At 39.0% G+C, this 18,648-nt stretch overlaps 1 protein-coding gene across 2 annotated transcripts in view; it reads right to left on the bottom strand.

The window, feature by feature from the left end:
• Positions 1-9,664, bottom strand: part of LOC145775267 (leucine--tRNA ligase, mitochondrial-like) — a 29,095-nt gene extending 19,431 nt beyond the window's left edge. For both annotated transcript variants that reach the window (XR_014290142.1, XM_082586523.1), the window contains exon 1: positions 9,547-9,664. Coding sequence is in view for 1 of the 2 variants with exons in the window: in XM_082586523.1 (XP_082442649.1) it covers positions 9,547-9,651 (105 nt within the window). In the remaining variant the exon portion in view is untranslated. The remainder of the gene's footprint in view (positions 1-9,546) is intronic.
• Positions 9,665-18,648: the final 8,984 nt, after the last annotated feature.

Here is an 18,648-nt window from a genome sequence, read left to right as displayed (position 1 = left end):
TCTTCATCAGCATTTGAAATTCCTGAATGACTTTGATCTGAGCTTGTCTGTTCTTCCTTATAAGCCCTGAAACTGCAAATCACTTGCTTGTAGGTTGGTAACTTGCTACCTTTTATATATATATTGATCTGCTTTTGTGGGAACTGTAGCGAGCAGAAAATACTGAGAGTCATGTTGTGCATGAGAAGACATAGCCTAGCAAACTTTTTTTTTTCGATATCCTACCAACTGAATACAAACTACACGTATTGATTCTGATCTGCAATTGATAAATACGATTCTATGAATGTTTCATCACATAGCATTCTAAATGTCTAAGGTAATTCACCATCACAATTAGAATGGTTAGGAGCCTTGTCTTGATAACGGAGAAGTGGGAAGAAACAAAAAAAAATTATTAAAGGACGAACGACAGTGACTCTAGTTCAACCAATAACTTAAGTCTGGCTCTGTAACGACTCCTTATGGGAACAATGCCTTCGAAATGATCTGCACATACTAAGCTGAAACTGGAGGTGTTTGACTGAGCTGAATAGTGGTAAGTCATTTTGAAGGTACAGTATTATGACATCACAGAGACATGTTTTCACTTTTAGCGATTCTCAAGGTAAGGCTGAGAAGTAGTGACCAGGAAGATTTCAGTCACTCACAGTTAATAAAAGTTGTGTGTTGTACTGGTTAATACACAGATTATGTTGTTCTACTGCTTAATACTTGCATTCTCCAGCAATTACATCCAGCATATTTTGCAATAGGTTGCCACATTACTTCTCAAAATATTGTTGGGCTGTCTGCTTGCAAAACCCTACTTGTTAAAAAAATAGTATGGAACATAATTAATACTGTGTCAAACATTGCAACTGTGGAGCCTAGATGACCTTAAATACAGAATTTACCATGATAAATGAAGGACTATGTCGCACTGTAAAACTACCCGATTATGGCGATTAAGCACCAAATTTCTTAATTTTTAATTCAAATCTGGACCCCCTAAACATTAATAGATTGGTTTTAAACTTCATAAATATTGTTTTTGTACCAAGTGTCACCTATAAAAAAAACGTAGGGTGTTTTGCTTCAGGTCGAGGCATCAGCCACACTCTAATATATAGTAAGAAAAGGCCTGGCAAAATTCACTTTCGCTCACATGACACAGAAAAATAAACCTAAAGAAAAAAGCCTAGTGAAACTTTGCACAGCAGAAAATAGTTGCGGCAGTATAGAAGTTTTCCGACTCGTGCCCAGAGCATTGTGACGCAAGAAGCCACACGATGCATAAACAGCGACCAATGCATAAACTATCTTGGACTGGTTTGTTGTTTAATAACTTTGTTGGTGACAAATTTTTCGTAATTGATATAATATCGGTTGATATATATCGGTATCAGCCTAAAAATTTCATAAATATCGGTATCAGCCTAAAAAAGTGATATCGGTCGAGCTCTAAGTATAGGCTATAACTACAATAGTAAACCTTGCATCCGATACTTTTGTAATTTAACAATCAGAATTTTGCGATTGGCAATATAAATGGCCTTAGTAAAATCTATTAATGTTGCACATTGCATACGCGCCGACTTACGGAGGGGCCGGGGGGTGGCGCCCCCCATAAATTTATGGTTGAGGGGCAACAAAAATGGCTATTACAAGTGGTGTTTCAAAGATAAAATACTTCGCGAAAGAGATTTAGATCATTTATTTTAAACGGACTTAAAGAATGCCGAAAGCGAAAAACAGCCTACGCTGCTCTTGCCCGCAAAACAGCCTACGTTGCTCTTGCCCGCAAAACAGCAGCTGATTGCATGGCTTTCTCTGGAACGTGAATTACTACTGAGATGCGGACGGCAAGCACGCTCACAGTCACACACTGCTTATCTTCTCGCGCGTGATGAGCAACTTCAAAGTCAAAACGCGTGGTAGCGAAAAAGCGAATGTGAGGTTGAATGTTTATTCTCATTTCACGAGTTACCCAAATGTCAGTTAGATTTTTTATGACTTTAAACGAATACTTGAAATCGATTTCAGCAAACTTGAAAGCAGTAAGCACTGTATTGATTTATATATTATGAAAATATATACATCTCATACACTCATCAATATACAATTATACACCCCTGCACTACCGATAAAAGAATATAAAGACTTTCGATAAAACACAGAAAAGAAAACACTTCGCCCTTGTTAACGCATTGAAGGTAAGTAATTAGCAAAACGAGCGAAACAAGGTTAATAAAACTGATAGCGGGTTTCTACTCTGCTTGAGATCATGATTTTTTGCGTTTCATTTTGATAACTTCACTGTCTTGATCGTTGTTATTCACTCGCGCGAAAAGAAAATGAATCGGCTTGTTTTCCAACTGTTCTTCCAATTATGAGCTAACAATATCAAAATTTTTACGACTAGGCGTACTGCATGTGTAAAACTAATCGTTTCAAGCAGCAGTTCTAATAAATTCGATTTGCGACCCAGGTGTCAATATAAACAAGACAGTAAGCTTAACCAAAGACTATTTTAATTGAGTAAAATAGCGTCATGGTTATGACGTCATCACCTTTCTCGCTCCCCAAGGTTTTTTGAAAAGTTGGCGCCTATGGCACATTGTATGTAGTTTTTTGCTCATCTCAGGCAAAGAATTTTTATCAATCTTTGAAACTGCCACAGCAGTAGAATGTTTTTAGAAGGTGAGTAAAAATTATACGAACAGTTTTCAAAGATTTAAAAAAGTGTAAATAGAGCCTCAATAGCATTGCCAGATAAGAAATTCTGCCCTCATTTGAGAAAAGTTTAAAGCTGTTGAAAACAAAAATTTGTATTTTGGAAAAACATTTTTAGTCCTGGGCAAAGATCAAAACCAAAACCTTATTCTTAACTCTAACCCTTACCTTAACCCTTCCTAACTTTAATCGTAACTCTGGCAACACCTGATTGTAAACACGGCAACAAATGGATAAAAATAGCCACTTTGTTTAAAAAATGGGTTGGTGATAATAACTTGAGCAAAATATGTATTGTATAAGCTGAACTTGCAAATTGGTTTTTGTTTTGCGAATTCTTTGGGAAATGAAAGACCTGGTACCGGTATATGAAGTTGTGGTTTGTTTGTTCATCCTTACAGACTAGCCACTCAGTGCAGATACATACAGCATAAACTGTTTTACGTTGATATTCACTACATCTTGTAACTTGTACAAATGTACACTACAGTACAGTCAAACTTTAATACTATGCCACCCTCGCTACTATACCACTTTTCATCGTCACCAGCTAAATTCAATAGAAAATATATTTACTATGCCACCCCTTACCCTTGCTATTATCCAACATAAGAGTACAGTATTACTGTATTAACGAAACAATTAACGGTACGAACGAAACAATTAAACGGTTGTAAAACGCCAAAAGTATATGTATGTGCAATGCATGTATTGAGTTCTCTCAAGTTATCTACTGTAGGTCAGCCCAAAACTATAAGGAATCGTCAGCTGGCGCATCTTCTTTCAGCAAATTTTGCACACCTCGCCGTCTAGCTAGCCGATCGCATCACACTGGGCTTCCCACTTCCCTGCTGCATGAACTTCCCGACAGTGCTCCAAGCCCACTGGGTGTCCTCGAATGAAACGATTTCCTCCTCAACAGTTATCTTATCATCTTCGCTTTCAACCGGCTCCTTGCTGTGCAACATCTCCTTCGCAATCTCATCCAGTGTGAAAGATCCACCAGTCTCGAGGCGCTCATCAGCTTCAAGAAAGTCAGACAGCTCGATCTCTTTGTTCTGGTGCATCTTTTCCTCGGCAGGCAGCGCTTCCCAGATCTCGAGCAGATTAACATCATCTGGCTCAGATTGGATTTCCTCGTACAATTATAATCGTACAACACAAAGTGGCATTACATGGTCACGTCACAAGGCTGTTTTTACAACTCTCGCTACTATGCCACTTTCTCTCGGTCCCAAAGGGTGGCATAGTATCGAAGTTTGACTGTATATACATTATGTAGCCCACTATGTATGATGTATTATATACATAGGCGCCGACTCCGGGGGGGCGGAGGGGCGGCGCCCCCCCGTGAATTTAGCTCGGGGTGGCTGCCCCCCCGCAAATTATTTTTAAAAAAATCCTAAAGCAAATGTTTCTAATTTCAAATTTGCGTTAGTTTGACCTTCATTGCGGATCGATCTCAATTAAAAGATCACTTGTTGCAACAAAAGCGCTGCTCCCAAGTCCTAAGATAACAAAAGAAACAGAAGTACGATAGCTGATAAACGCCAGCATGGTGCCGTTGAAGCATAGTAACAATGATCGAAAAACGTTTTTCCTGATTTCTTCCGCTTTGTTTTTACTTGGGAGTGTCAATAACGAGGTGCAGTTTGCTCAGTTTAGTATCTACGCGTATTAAGAGCTAAAGTTCAAAGTGACTAGCATATAATTCGAAGTAGCCTACAGGCCTCGAAATTCGTTTTTGTTGACGGCGGACAAACGTGTCCGGTCTGAGCAGCTATCTCGGCGGACAAATCAAGTCTCACGGCGGACACACCAGTTTTAGCCGTCGATCGTCATGCTTAATCACTTTATCTTGATAATAATTCTTCGCCATTTCAGAACTATAGCCTAACTACGGTTCTAGAAGGCTTTTTAAAAAATCAGTAAAGTCACTCTGAAAGGCTTTTATCAGACCAACGACTTGCGCTTGAAGAGTCAAAGCGCCGTGTAGCTGGTTAATACGTCACATAACTGATTAACTTCCACCGAACGAGGTCATGTGGCTTATTGCGTCACAATACTCTGGGCAGGAGTCCGAAAATTTCTACACCAACGCTACTATTTTCTGCTGTGCAAAGTTTCACAGGCTTTTTTCTTTAAGTTTATTTTTGCATGTCATGTGAGCAAAAGTGAATTTTCCTTGCGTCTTTTCTTTCTTACTGTAATACCAAAACTTAACAAATTTTGTTGCATCTTGCTGTAATAGCCTACTCGTATAATCTAATTTAGTAACCAACCTTGCCGTATCATTATTACTCGAAGATCAAAGCCAGACATTGTGACGCAAAACTTGGACTAAATTGCGCGTGATTAGTGTAGAAGTACCTGTACTCCTATCGATTCTTAGCGAAAAATTCACCTTTGTTACGCTGATTCAATGTCATCAATCGTTGAAGCAATGTAAAAATCGAAAATTTTCCTCCTTGAATGGAAGATAAGGGATACGTAGGGTGGTTCAAAAAAAATCAATTTTTGAAAATGATATGGGCTACCCTGCCAAAAGTTTCCATTTCCAGAAAAAATAACTTGTGTAAAATATTTTTGAAAAATATTAATGTTTAGGGGTGCCCCAAGCCCCCAAAAGTTTTGGCGATTTCGTCATAAAAGCCTAAACTTAAAATGGCTGTGTTTCGAAAACGGTTCATGCTAACATACAAGTGTTTGGGTTCATTTTGATCAGCAAAGTGAGCTCTATGATTTGGCAAAGAGTAATAGTACTATAAAGTGAATTTTCAAATTTCCGATTTTCATGTTAAATTTTGTTATGTGTTCTAAAGTTGTATTATTGCTGTACAATAGTAAGCCTATAAGTCTATTGGTTATTACCAAAGTCCACACAAGGTCTTAGGTCATATTGGGTCCCCCCACTATGACAAAATGGGTGTTAGCTGTTTAAAACAAGGATTTTATGGCGACCAACCACTCACTGTTGCCAATTAAGGTGTTCTTTGATGCTTGAGGAAAGCGTTTGCGATGCTGAGACACAAGCTGCAACTGGTCTTCACCTTTGGTCAAATGTCCAGAAAATGTTTTTACAAGGGCAACATTTCTTTCAGCATAGTCATTAGTGACAATCAGTCATCTAAAGAAATCTTTGGCCATTTGGTAATCACTGTTTCCATCCCATTCTGCAACTGGAAGGTGGAGAAAGGCATATGGGATTTTCAGTTTCTTGAACAGCAGTTGTGTGTTGGCTGCAGCGAATGTTGCCAAGATTTTGGTGTGTATGTTATCCAACAACACAGTAGCTCTTTTTTCTGGAGCCCTCGGTTTCCTGAGCGACCATTATTGCTTTTGCCATTCGATGTTTGATGATTGGCTGAGGATGTTTAGGCAAGCTCGATAGGAGTCTATTACAAAAGAAAAAAAGGCATCGAAATGCTGTAGAAAAACAACACAAGCAACGACGATACATCAGCCACAAAGGCTATTCTGGAAGATAGCAGCAGATCAGCAACTGAAGAATTTGTCTCAGAGAGTGAGGAATAAGCTGGGTAATCTGCTGTTTCCATTTTATCCCAGAAGGGTAGAGAAAAGGTTTTATCTCCTACTTTACTTGCAAGCCTATACAGAGCTAATGTCTCCAATCGAGCAGCAATGTACATCGTTAGTGAAACTGCCAAAAGTCTGGGACATAACATTAAAGACCTAACCTTCAGTACTTCAAGCATCAGGCGCAGCAGACGTCAGCATCGAAAACAGTTTACAACAGAAATCATGAAAAACTTGTCTCCGAAAGCTCCTTTAATGGTTCACTGGGATGGAAAACTTCTCCCAGATTTAACTGGACACAATCACGTCGATCGCCTTTTCTTCCTTGTGACCTTTCAAGGGGATACACAGCTGTTGTCAGTACCAAAGCTTTCATCTGGCACAGGTGAGGCTCAAGCTCATGCAGTATTTGATGCCTTTAAAGATTGGCATATTGAAGAAAACGTTGAAGCCATGTGTGTTTTGATACCACTAGCATAAACACTGGTTGCATTAATGAAGCTTGTGTCCTTCATGAGCAGCTACTTGGAAGAGACCTGCTATAGTTGGTGTGTCACCATCATGTTTTAGAACTGATTGCAGGCGCAGTCTTTAATAAAATTATGCCATCATCTTCTGCCTCGGACATCCTGCTTTTCAAAAGGTTTAAAGATTCCTGGGAGTTTATAGATCAAAATAATTTTAAAGATGCATTGACGGATGATGCAGCAGATAATATAAGGGTATTAGAGAAGAGATGATCGAGTTTACCACTGTAAAATTGACCACAGAAAGACAATATCGAGATGATTATTGAGAGGTCATGGAATTAACGTTATCGTTTCTTGTTGCCCCATTACCTTATGTAACTAGGTTTTGATATCCTGATGCTGTCATCATGAAAGATGGATGGCTTAAGTCATCTACACATTCAACGTGTGGATGTTTCGCGGTCAACTTCATTTGACTTTGCATGAACAGAGAGGACTTCATGAACTGTGTGTTTTATTTTCTTGTAATTATGTTAAAGCATGGATTACTGCTCCATTGGCTGTGAAGGCTCCCAATCTGTGTTTCTGAAAAGCTTGAAGGAGTATGCAACCATCAATGAGTCAATCTCCAAAGTCGCAACAGAAAAATGGCTCGCCATTTGAGGCCCCTTTCTGAAGAGTTGGTGGGTCTGTCTCCTTTAGATAATAATGGTCGCTGAGGAAACCGAGGACTCCAGAAAAAAGAGCTACTGTGTTGTTTGATAACATACACACCAAAACATCGGCAACATTCGCTACAACCAACACACAACTGCTGTTCAAGAAACTGAAAATCCCATATGCCTTTCTCCACCTTCCAGTTGCAGAATGGGATGGAAACAGTGATTATCAGATGACCAAAGATTTCTTTAGATGACTGATTGTCACTAATGACTATGCTGAAAGAAATGTTGCCCTTGTAAAAACATTTTCTGGACATTTGACCAAAGGTGAAGACCAGTTGCAGTTCCTTTTGCAGCTTATGTCTCAGCATCGCAAACGCTTTCCTCAAGCATCAAAGAACACCTTAATTGGGCAACAGTGAGTGGTTGGTCGTCATAAAATCCTTGTTTTAAACAGCTAACACCCATTTTGTCATAGTGGGGGGACCCAATATGACCTAAGACCTTGTGTGGACTTTGGTAATAACCAATAGACTTATATGCTTACTATTGTACAGCAATAACACAACTTTAGAACACATAACAAAATTTAACATGAAAATCGGAAATTTGAAAATTCACTTTATAGTACTATTACTCTTTGCCAAATCATAGAGCTCACTTTGCTGATTAAAATGAACCCAAACACTTGTATGTTAGCATGAACCGTTTTCGAAACACAGCCATTTTAAGTTTAGGCTTTTATGACAAAATCGCCAAAACTTTAGGGGGCTTGGGGCACCCCTAAACATTAATATTTTCCAAAAATATTTTACACAAGTTATTTTTTCTGGAAATGGAAACTTTTGGCAGGGTAGCCCATATCATTTTCAAAAATTGATTTTTTTTGAACCACCCTAGGATACAGTATTCACATTTTCTAGATGCGCGCTAGAATGCGCTGGAAAATATATTATTGCAACAATTGTTCGTGCTATGCAATGACGATTTGTATCGCTAGTTCCTGTGTTATTTCTCGGCGGACAAATATGACCGATCTAGATGGTACTTCCCGCGGACATCACATGCTGTGACGGCGGACATGTCCGCCGTGAATTTCGAGGCCTGAGCCTACATTATAAAGCTTGGCGATATACAATGGCAGATAGACGCAAACAAACATCAATGCTGACAAACAAACATCAGCATTTTGAATGTAAGCAATCGGGCGGCTAGAAAGTTTGCCCCCCCGGCAATTTTCAAACCCGGCGCCTATGATTATATACCCATCTCTACTGACAGTTATATTTTATCTTATATGGTGTCTCCAACCCTAGGTGTTTTTGTTTGATTTTTAGTGTTATGCTGTGCCTTTATAAGATATTATGTATGCTCTAGGACTAGGTAAGATTGACTCGTTTTTCTTGGTGTTTTTTCTCTTGTTTATGACTTCCTTGTTGGTAGTCTATTTTGTTTTTTATTTATTTAATATTGCTACGTAATTTATCATGAAGGTGAAAAAGCACCACTGTGCTTGCAACACCATTATTATTATTATTATTATTATAAACATGCAAGTAATATACAAACTGTTAACATTAATAACAAGATAAATTGATTGAATTTTTATCCTCGGACTGGGAAAGCTTCTTGCAGAGCTTAATCCTGGCAGTTTTGCATACTTGTAGAGGCTTTGAATCACTGACGCAGGCCCGGTCACCGAGATTGACAGAGTGAAGTTTCCGATTGTTGAAGTCTTGTTGCCAGGGAATTATTCCATCCATTAGATGCCGCTGAATGGAGAGCAGTCCTTAACGTGCGTTGCTCAAGCGCACACCCCGAGAGTCGAATCAGCGCCGCTGTTTATCTTGAAGTTTCTTCGTTCCACAAGTGACGTGCTAACCAATTGAGCTATCGGGGCAGTCGCTCTTGGAACAGTGGACGTTTTTGTTGTTGCAATTTGTTGGTTAGGGTTCAGTTCATTTCACCACGTCACAATGCTGGAATAGAGTAACGAAATAAGACAAAATCAAAAACGAAATGCATCAATGGTTCAAACATACGGTACTGCACCAATGCCACATTTTCTTGGTTCATAATATCACAGACTTAATCAAAATAGAACACAGTTGCACAGCTAGGCTAAATCTTCTTTTAAAACTACCGTCATTGAGAGAACTTACCCATCCATTGGTTTGATTGTACAATGAACGAATACAAAAACGTCCATGGTCTGAATGTCCAAAAACAGAGGTTTTCCACAAGATGTGTTTTTTTAACAATCTCATTGTGAATGGTCTATTGCCTAAGTATAAAAATTTTGAAAATTTATTATGTCCACTGTTCCAAGAGCTCCAGTACGGTACTAATCTGAGATGATCATCATCAATCAATCAATCATTTTATTTTTCGTCATTAACGCGTCCGGGACGAAAAAGATAATATATAACTACAAAAATCGATATAAACCTACCAGCACGTTAACGAACAGGAAAAGGTGGCAAAACATTGAAAGGTTTAAAACGTGCCTGAATAAAAAATTATGTAGGCTATATATCAGTAGTTAGCACGGTCACAAAACCAAAAAACAAATAGCAAAAAATAAAACAAAAACAGAGAGAAGCACACACGAAAATCAATCACTGGTTTATTTTTTTCTCAAATTATCACGACAAATACACTGGAACATTACATAGAAGTGAGAGAGGAAGGAAGCGAAAGACCTTATGAGGTCACCAGGTCAGCTTCCACCCGGCGGCAGTATCGTATTTTACAAAAAAATACTACCAATGAAAATTATACTGAAAACACTTAGAAAAAATAATGAAACGTTGAATAAGGTTACAATCGCAATGTGGATTTACCGCTACAATCTTGACAATCCCTGAAAATGTTCGACAATGCCTGAAAATGTTCCATAATGACTACCAAACCTGTCAAACACTGATATTGATCGACAATGCCTGGAAATCCTAGATAATGCCTAGAAATTCCAAACAATGCCTGAAAGTAGCTACTCTACAATGCCTGACAACCCCTGAAAATGCTCGACAATCCCTAAAAATGTTCGACAATGCCTGAAAATGTACCATAATGACTACCAAACCTGTCAAACACTGATATTGATCGACAATGTCTGGAAATCCTAGACAATGCCTGGAAATTCCCAACAATGCCTGAAAGTAGCTACTCTACAATGCCTGACAACCCCTGAATATGTTCGATAATGCCTGAAAATGTTCGACAATGCCTCACAAGCCTGTCAACCACTGATAATGATCGACAATGTCTGGAAATCCTACACAATGTCTAGAAATTCCCAACAATGCCTGAAAGTAGTTAGCCTACTCTACAATACCTGAAACCCCTGAAAATGTTCGACAACCCCTGAAAATGCTCCACAACCCCCCAAAAAGCCGACAATGCCCGACAATGCCTGACAATGGGTATTTAGAGGTACCCTCTGTGACTGTGATTTGTGTTCAATCGTCAGAATCTCCATAAAGCAGTCCATGCGGAACGAGAATGTGACGTCATCACAAGCAATCCATACGTCAACTTGAAAACAAAGAAAGTTTTATTTAAACAAAATCCAAAAAAATATATTAAAAATAAAGTTGTTTTGCTGTGCCAAGTTTGAAGTCAATGCATACAGCGATAGCTACGCTGTTAGCCTTCAAACATCGTTACGCACCATTGAGTTGCATATCTATATGTAAGATATCTATGGTAAGATATCTATGCTCAGAGTGTGAGCGCAGACTGACTCTGTACCAGTGGTGCCACTCCTAGTGTTTTTCCACTAGATCTAGTGTTTTTGGGTTGCATCTAGTGTCCTAGTGTTTTTTTTTTGCTATCTAGTGTTTTTTTAACGATTTACCGCTATGTTGGTGTGCATAAGTTTGGACAGTGTTCAAAGTAGCCCCACCTATTTTTGTTTGGCTGCATCAATGTGTTTGTAGTGCTTTTCAACGTGGACTCGAGTCTTTTGTCTAGTTACACCCAGTGATGACCAAATTTGAGATATTTAGCATAAGTACTTTAAAAAATACACACAGATGACTGTGAAAAGTGTTCAAAGTAGACTAAAGTAGGTAGCGTAGTCTACCATAGGGCTTGCATTTCATCGGCTTACATTTTGTCGGCTTACATTTGATGAGTGTGGAGTTCTTAGACTACGCTACCTCAGAGATTGTGAGTAATATTGCGTTTTTGACAATATATTTGCAAAGGCCAACTTTGGGGAAAATTTTGTTCGCCCCCCAAAATGTTTTACTCTCCTACGGCTATGACTTCAGGGCAGGGGCGCGGGAAGTAGGGGTGCTCAAGGGGCTGCAGCCCCCCCTAGAGAAAATTCAGCCCCCCTGGAATTTTTATTAATTACTTCAGCCCCCCCTAGAAAATTCTGACAATTTAAGGTAGGCCTACATAACATAATTTCAGAAATTTTTTCGAACAATAATTGCTACGATGAATCGAGTTCCTGTTACGTGTCGCGCTGATCATTTGCAATAAAGAGTCGTCAATCACAGGGAGCTATACCTCTCAGTGGCGGTGCTAGCCACCTTCCCTACTAACACGGCGGTCCATCGTTAATTGGACATCATTCTGCAATATTTACATTTCATGCGTACTTCTGAACATTACAATAATGCATGATATTGGCATATTGCTTTGTCATGTCTGACCGACATGACAGAAGATACCGTAGTGCAATGAGAGGAGACACACGTGCAAACATATTCGGCTTGATAAAACAAGCACGCACGACGCGGCTTTATTTTGCGATTACCTGCAACGGGAAAATTTTTCAGCCTGCAGAAGCCGTCGCAAGAAGCCGTCGCAAGACGACATTCCCATAATGTATATACAGCTCCAAAGATCTTTGCTTCTTCAGCTTCTTCTTCAGCACCATTCTCCGCGAACGGATCAAAAATCTCAGAAAAGATGAATCCGTTTCCAAGCTTGTGGAAGCAGCGAACGTCATTGCGTCTGTCAATAACCTAAAAACGCCAAAGGATCCCCGAGTGAGAAAAACTCCAGCAAGATTTCGAAACACAGAGGAATCGGATGCTTTGTCGTCTGCGGGAGAAAGAGCGTAGAAACGACAATACATCGAAGCTCTTGATTTGGTTCAAGCTGAGCTTGATCGAAGATTTGACTAGGCGGATCTGCTTACAGCATCCAACAGAGAGAAGGCCCTTTTGATCTGTGCAAACGGTGAGGAAAGATCTGATACTGAGATCAGCTTACCCATAGCCATCAGAAAAGATCGCCTAAAAACGGAACTTACTTTGCTCAGCGATGTTGTAAGTGGAAAAACCGCAAACTCCGTTCAAAAGGTTGCTGAGATACTATTGCCACTAAACCCTCAAACACTAAATCTTTTCAAAGAAACGCGAAAATTCGTGAAGCTCTGCTTTTGCCTCTCGGTTTCGGTTGCATCATCACAACGTTTTTTTTCTGCTCTAAAACGCCTGAAAACGTGGTTGAGAAGCTCAATGACACAGAAACGACTTACGGTACTCATGTTGCGTTGATGCTTGTCCACCAAAACATTTTGGACACTGTGGATGTCAAAGAACTCATGACACAGTTTATAGAGAAAACACCTGAGCGAAAACCAATCTTCGGAAGCGTGTGAGAGCTCATTTCCACTAACTGTCGTTTTCATATAACTTTCTAATTTGTTCGTTTTCATTTTAATTTCCTGAACAGCTGCTTTGCTGTTTGCCGTTCTTCATTTGTACAATTTGCAATGTGTGTGTTTTAGCGTCGTTTTTTTTTTTACACAGGACGAGACCGAATGCCTAGTACCATTTTTTAATTTTCCCCCATGTAAGGGGGTCTGGGGGGCGAAGCCCCCCAGAAGCTGACAACACTACGACAGCTTCAGCCCCCCCTAGAGAAAAATAGTTCCGCGCCACTGCTTCAGGGCTCTCACTTTCAAGGAAATTCAGTTCTACTTTGAAATTTTAAGGACTTTTAACACTCACTAAAGCCATTGGCTGTCATTTTTGTACATTGTGCATGTAAATGATCGTGTATTTATAATACTAAGTTAGTGTTTTTTATGGGAATCTAGTGTTTTTTTCAGTTATATCTAGTACTTTTCCATGACAAGAGAGTGGCAACAGTGCTCTGTACCAGTGTTGCCAGATTTTTTTTAAAAAAAGAGCCCAAAAATGCGCCAAAGCAACTTAAAAGTAGCCCAATTTGCCGTCGCGACGTCGACGGTTGAGCAACGAAGGCGCAGGCTTTCTAGGGGGGTTTTTGGGCATGCCCCCAAGAGTCATGGACAAAGCAACATCTTTGTCCATCATGCTGATTGTGTAGATACAAAATACATACATTAATACAACATACAATAAGTATATACAATGTTCAATATTGAATCAAGCATTGTTCAATAGAAAAAAAACTTAGACGAGCCAATGCTATACAGACTTCATACAAATTCCTATTTTCAAATTCAAGATACAAATGGTTCCATAGTAGATGCTAATGCATAGCATAAGCCCGTCAACTCAGATGAACTACCAAGAATCAACACCCAACAAAATTCTATCATCACTGCTGAAGCTTCATTTTCATATATAGAGCTGTCATGCTTCCGCATTGATGACCGGGGATCAAACAGCATTTTTCCAATTGTTGCAGCAAAGTTCTGATCCTCACAATCGCTGACAAAAGTTGAAGTCCGATACGATTTCGCAGTTTGGTTTTGATTGCAGAAACTCTCGAAAAGGCTCGCTCAACTACCGTAATGCATTGCTGATTGGTATAGGCTACATTGTTAGTGCCAATTGAGCAACTTCTCTAAATTTATACTCCCCTGCAGCATTTCTAAACTCGTACACCTTGGTACAAAAAATACAAAAATCTATCATTGTTTTTTAATCATACAAGGAAGACCAGTTTACATTCAGTAAGTTTCTCCACTGACATTCAATTTTTCCCACTTTAATTTATAGCTTAGACACCAATAAAAGCTTCAAAAATTATGGTACGGTACTAAACCAAGATCATAACTACCCTGTAATTTCCGATATTCGATACAAGTGCAATTTCGCTTTCGCCACTCGCCAGTCAGTCCTTCCATTCTCCCGGATGAAAATGAATACAGCATTGCTGTAACAACAGTTAAAGCTGCTAATGGTCAGCAGTAAAATCAATCCTCATGCCGAATCAAAAAAATAACGTCATTTTTTCCGTAATAAACCGAAACTTTACCAACATTTTCAAAGGCTGGTCGGATTCTACCAATTATTCAGTACTGCCAACTCAAAATTCACTGTCAAACAACTTAAAATTCTGCCAAATTTAGGCGCCGTCTCGCGCCAAATCAGAGACTGAAAGTAGCCCAAAAAAGCGCAAGTCGCAAACCAACATTTTTTGGCGCCAAGCCCAACTAAAAGTAGCCCAATTGCAGATAAATCGCCCAATCTGACAACACTGCTCTGTACTGTAGGCACTTTGACATAGGACAGTTTTCCTTGCGAATCAGCTGATTTCAGTCATGCGACTCAGCAGCAGCACCTGATATTCTGACCGATCTACTCGAAAGATTTTTGATACAAAGAAAATTAAGTGAATGTATCGCCAGTCGCCACAAGCAGCGTGACCTAATGGGTTAAGGTTAGGGCAAGGAAATGGTCATTTCGATTGCGTGGGTTCGATTCCCACCCTCTGCTAATATTCTTTTTTCTTCTGCAACTGAACTGAGTGCAAGAAGGATCTTAATGACTAGGCTACCTATAATCAATTGAGTTTATAAGGAAAATTATCCTACCTTTCTTAACCGATGCGCCGCGGCACAATGGTGGTGGCTGGTTCGCGCGGAAAACTCATTATCATTTTATTTTTCGTCATTAACGCGTCCGGGACAAAAAAGAAAATTACAAAAATCGGTATAGACCTACCAGCACGTTAATGAACGGGAAAAGGTGGAAAAACCTTGAAAGGTTTAAATCGTGCCTATCAGTAGTTAGCACGGCCACAAAACTGTCCTATGTTAAAGTGACTACTGTCTGACTCGGCGCCGGCGTCACATTACGAGTATTAAAACAAGTATAGAACATGTATGGTTTCATCTGGTAAGGTTACGATATAGGCCTATGAGAAAAATTGATTATTATGCATTTTGAGTAAATTTAAAAAAAAGCCAAACTGAAGGCCAAATCTAGAAAAAGGCCAAATGTAGGCTATCATTTCTAAGGCCAACAGACTCTAAAAAAGCCAAGTTCGAGAAATATGGCCTTGAAAGGGCCAATCTGGCAACTCTGTATGGACATAATCAACAACGAAAAGAATTAAAAATAAAGGGTAAGAAAAAAAGGGTATCGTATGGTTTATTTAGCGCCAGAGAGCTTTCTCTAACGTCACGCGATCTAGCCTCGCGTCAGAATGCTGGAATAAATCTACTGTACCCAGAGATGGGCAAGATCACCAGTATTGGTGATCTTGAAGATCAAGATCAAGATCACCAAGAATAGGTGATCTTGAAGATCAAGATCAAGATCACCAAACTATGTGATCCTGAAGATCAAGATCGTGATCTTGAAGATCAAGATCACTTTCAAGATCACTTTTTGTGTACTTGAAAAAAAAATGAAGTTTTTGATCAGTGATGTTGCAAAAAATAATTACTATAAGCAACCTGGGTGAAGGTATATAGTTGGTATTGCTAACTTTTACTTTTAACTACTCGATCGCTGGCCTAAGAATTGTGATAAGTTAGTGACTGTTGCTATTAGGCCTATCAATTGTTGATGTAGTTTGCGTAGAATCGCAACGTCGCACCCAAGGCCGAGGTTAATACAGTAGTTCTGAAAAAGTCGCAAAATTTGCAATTAGTTTTATACGTTTTATTTATAATAAATAAATAAAAATAAACTTTGAACTGCATCATTTTTTACAAAATTTTTGTCTGGTTCATGTGGGAGTTTTTATTCGTGTTACTAAGCAGTTTTAACTTTCACTGTATTATGTCAATGTTTATTGCACCATTTACCTATCTGGCAACCTTGATGCTGTTGCCTGCTATCAAAAAAGTTCAGAGGCCTGCGGTCAGACAAACCGCTCCATACTCAGACCCTAAACTGGCTAAACAAGTCTTGGTCTGGTTGATTTGCTGCAATAAACCACTTTACATGACCAAAGTCGGCGTCCTAGAGTCCAGATTTTTTAACGCCGCCATTCTAGAGTTTTGAAACATCTAAAATTGGGTCAAAGAAAGAAAACATTTTTTTTAAATTCACACATGGAAATTGTGAACAAAGTTAAATCATTTTTTATTATACGTCAGTTCAGTTCAGTTCAGTTGTTTTTATTTCTGACCATCATATCAAAACAATACACGTCAACATAGCAAAGGTCGAGAAAAGGGTAGAAGCGACAAAACGCGAACGTTAAAACGTGCTTGAGACCGAAGTAAGTTATTGATTTGAAAGAAATTTGGCACGGTCGCAACACCTTCAGAAAAATTTAAGATATAAAGGGGAAATAAAAAAAGAAAATGTTACAAAAAAAAAACAAACAAATAAACAACATATATTTAGGCTATAGCTTAATTAGCCCACATAGCTTTAGCTGATATATTTAAGATTTGTATGGACAGTTGCTATGAAGATCGGCCATGGTGCGTTATCAAGAGTGCTGATGGTCGTAAGGGGAACACGTCTTGATGCGTTTAGCTCATAGCAAGGCAGGCAAAGAAAACCCCACAAAGAAATCCTACCACGGTAGTTGACTTCTTTATTACGATCAACACAGAAAACTTTTTCAATTTTGAAATGGCAACACTGACCAGATTAGACGGAGACTTTAAATCGTCATTTGTTGGGCACATATCATATTAACAGTGGCTTAATGTTAGTAGTTGCCACTAACTGCTTTGTACAGTACGACTTCTAAAAAAATGCCTCTATTTAGGAAGTAAAATTCAATTTTAAAGTGATCTTGATCTTATTGTTCTTCAAGATCAAGATCACACAAAAAAAAGTGATCTTAGATCAAGATCAAGATCACCAAAAAAAAGTGATCTTCAAGATCAAGATCACGCCCATCTCTGACTGTACCGTAGTCGTTTTAAGCTGTTTCAAGCTACTACTAAGCAGTGATGTACGCGCATACAAAAATATTGACGCCGTCAGCGTAAACGCAAACGTTCGAAAAACCATACGCCGTATGCGTCAACGCAACTTGTAAAAAAGGTTGTCAGCGTCAGCGCATACACTAGCGTAAACTCATTTTGTTTGCTAGGTGCCAAACATTCACACGATATAAACCACTCGAAACAAACAAGTTTTATTTTGAATTTCCACGAAGAAACACAAGCATCTGAAAGTGTTCATCTGACATTTTGCTGCGTTTTGATTTCAATATGTCTTTGCCCAAGCGCGCAACCAGGGGGGAGGGGCATTGGGGGCATTTGCCTCCCCCCGAAATTTTTTGAAAAAATTTTAAGTGATGAAAGTCCAGCAAGTGCGATTGATGCGGTGTCAACAATAGAATTCCAAAAAGAGTTTTATCCAAACATTTACAAATTCTTGATAATTTTGGCTACACTTCCAGTCACAACTGCTTCTGCAGAAAGAACATTTACCTGTCTACGACGCTTGAAAAGTTACCTTAGAAGCACTATGGGACAGTACAGGCTTTCTAGACTAGCTCTCATGCAAATCCATCGTAGGCTACTCAAATTCCAAACGCGGAATTGGCGTTAAACGAACTTGCCAAATCAAGTAGAAAGTTAGACATTATGCTCTAAATTAAAATGTAATTTTGCATTTGCAAAGTCAACTTCTTTGGGCCTACAAACATAAAAACTTGTTGAGCCAACAAAATGTTTCAGGATTGTAATTTGTAATTAGCCTACCGTGTTGAGTTTATTCATATGTATCTGTTTGTTTATGTTGATGTAAATATATGTTATTGATTAATTTATGACTCCAGTCGTGCCAATGCAGCTCGTAGCCTACAGATGTTGTATTTTATTTGTAATCGACTGAACACATTACTGTATTATCGTAATTTTCTTCCTTGGGTAGTCATAGCTAAATGAGAAAAGGTTACAAAGGCTAGTTTCCTTTAATGCTGTAGGCTACGGTAGGAACAAAAACGTGATTGACATAAGTTATGACCACTGAATCGTAACATGGTAGTGCCACACACTCTATCAATGGGCGTGGACATTAACATAAAAATGTCACAATGCATCATTTTAATGTTTGTTCTTTGATAAAAATTAAATGCCCCCCCCCCCAAAAGGTTTGCTGGTTGCG

This window comes from Aplidium turbinatum, chromosome 8 (genome assembly GCF_918807975.1).
Source record: "Aplidium turbinatum chromosome 8, kaAplTurb1.1, whole genome shotgun sequence".
Lineage (NCBI taxonomy): Eukaryota > Metazoa > Chordata > Ascidiacea > Aplousobranchia > Polyclinidae > Aplidium > Aplidium turbinatum.
This window is presented reverse-complemented; position numbering and strand designations above follow the sequence as displayed.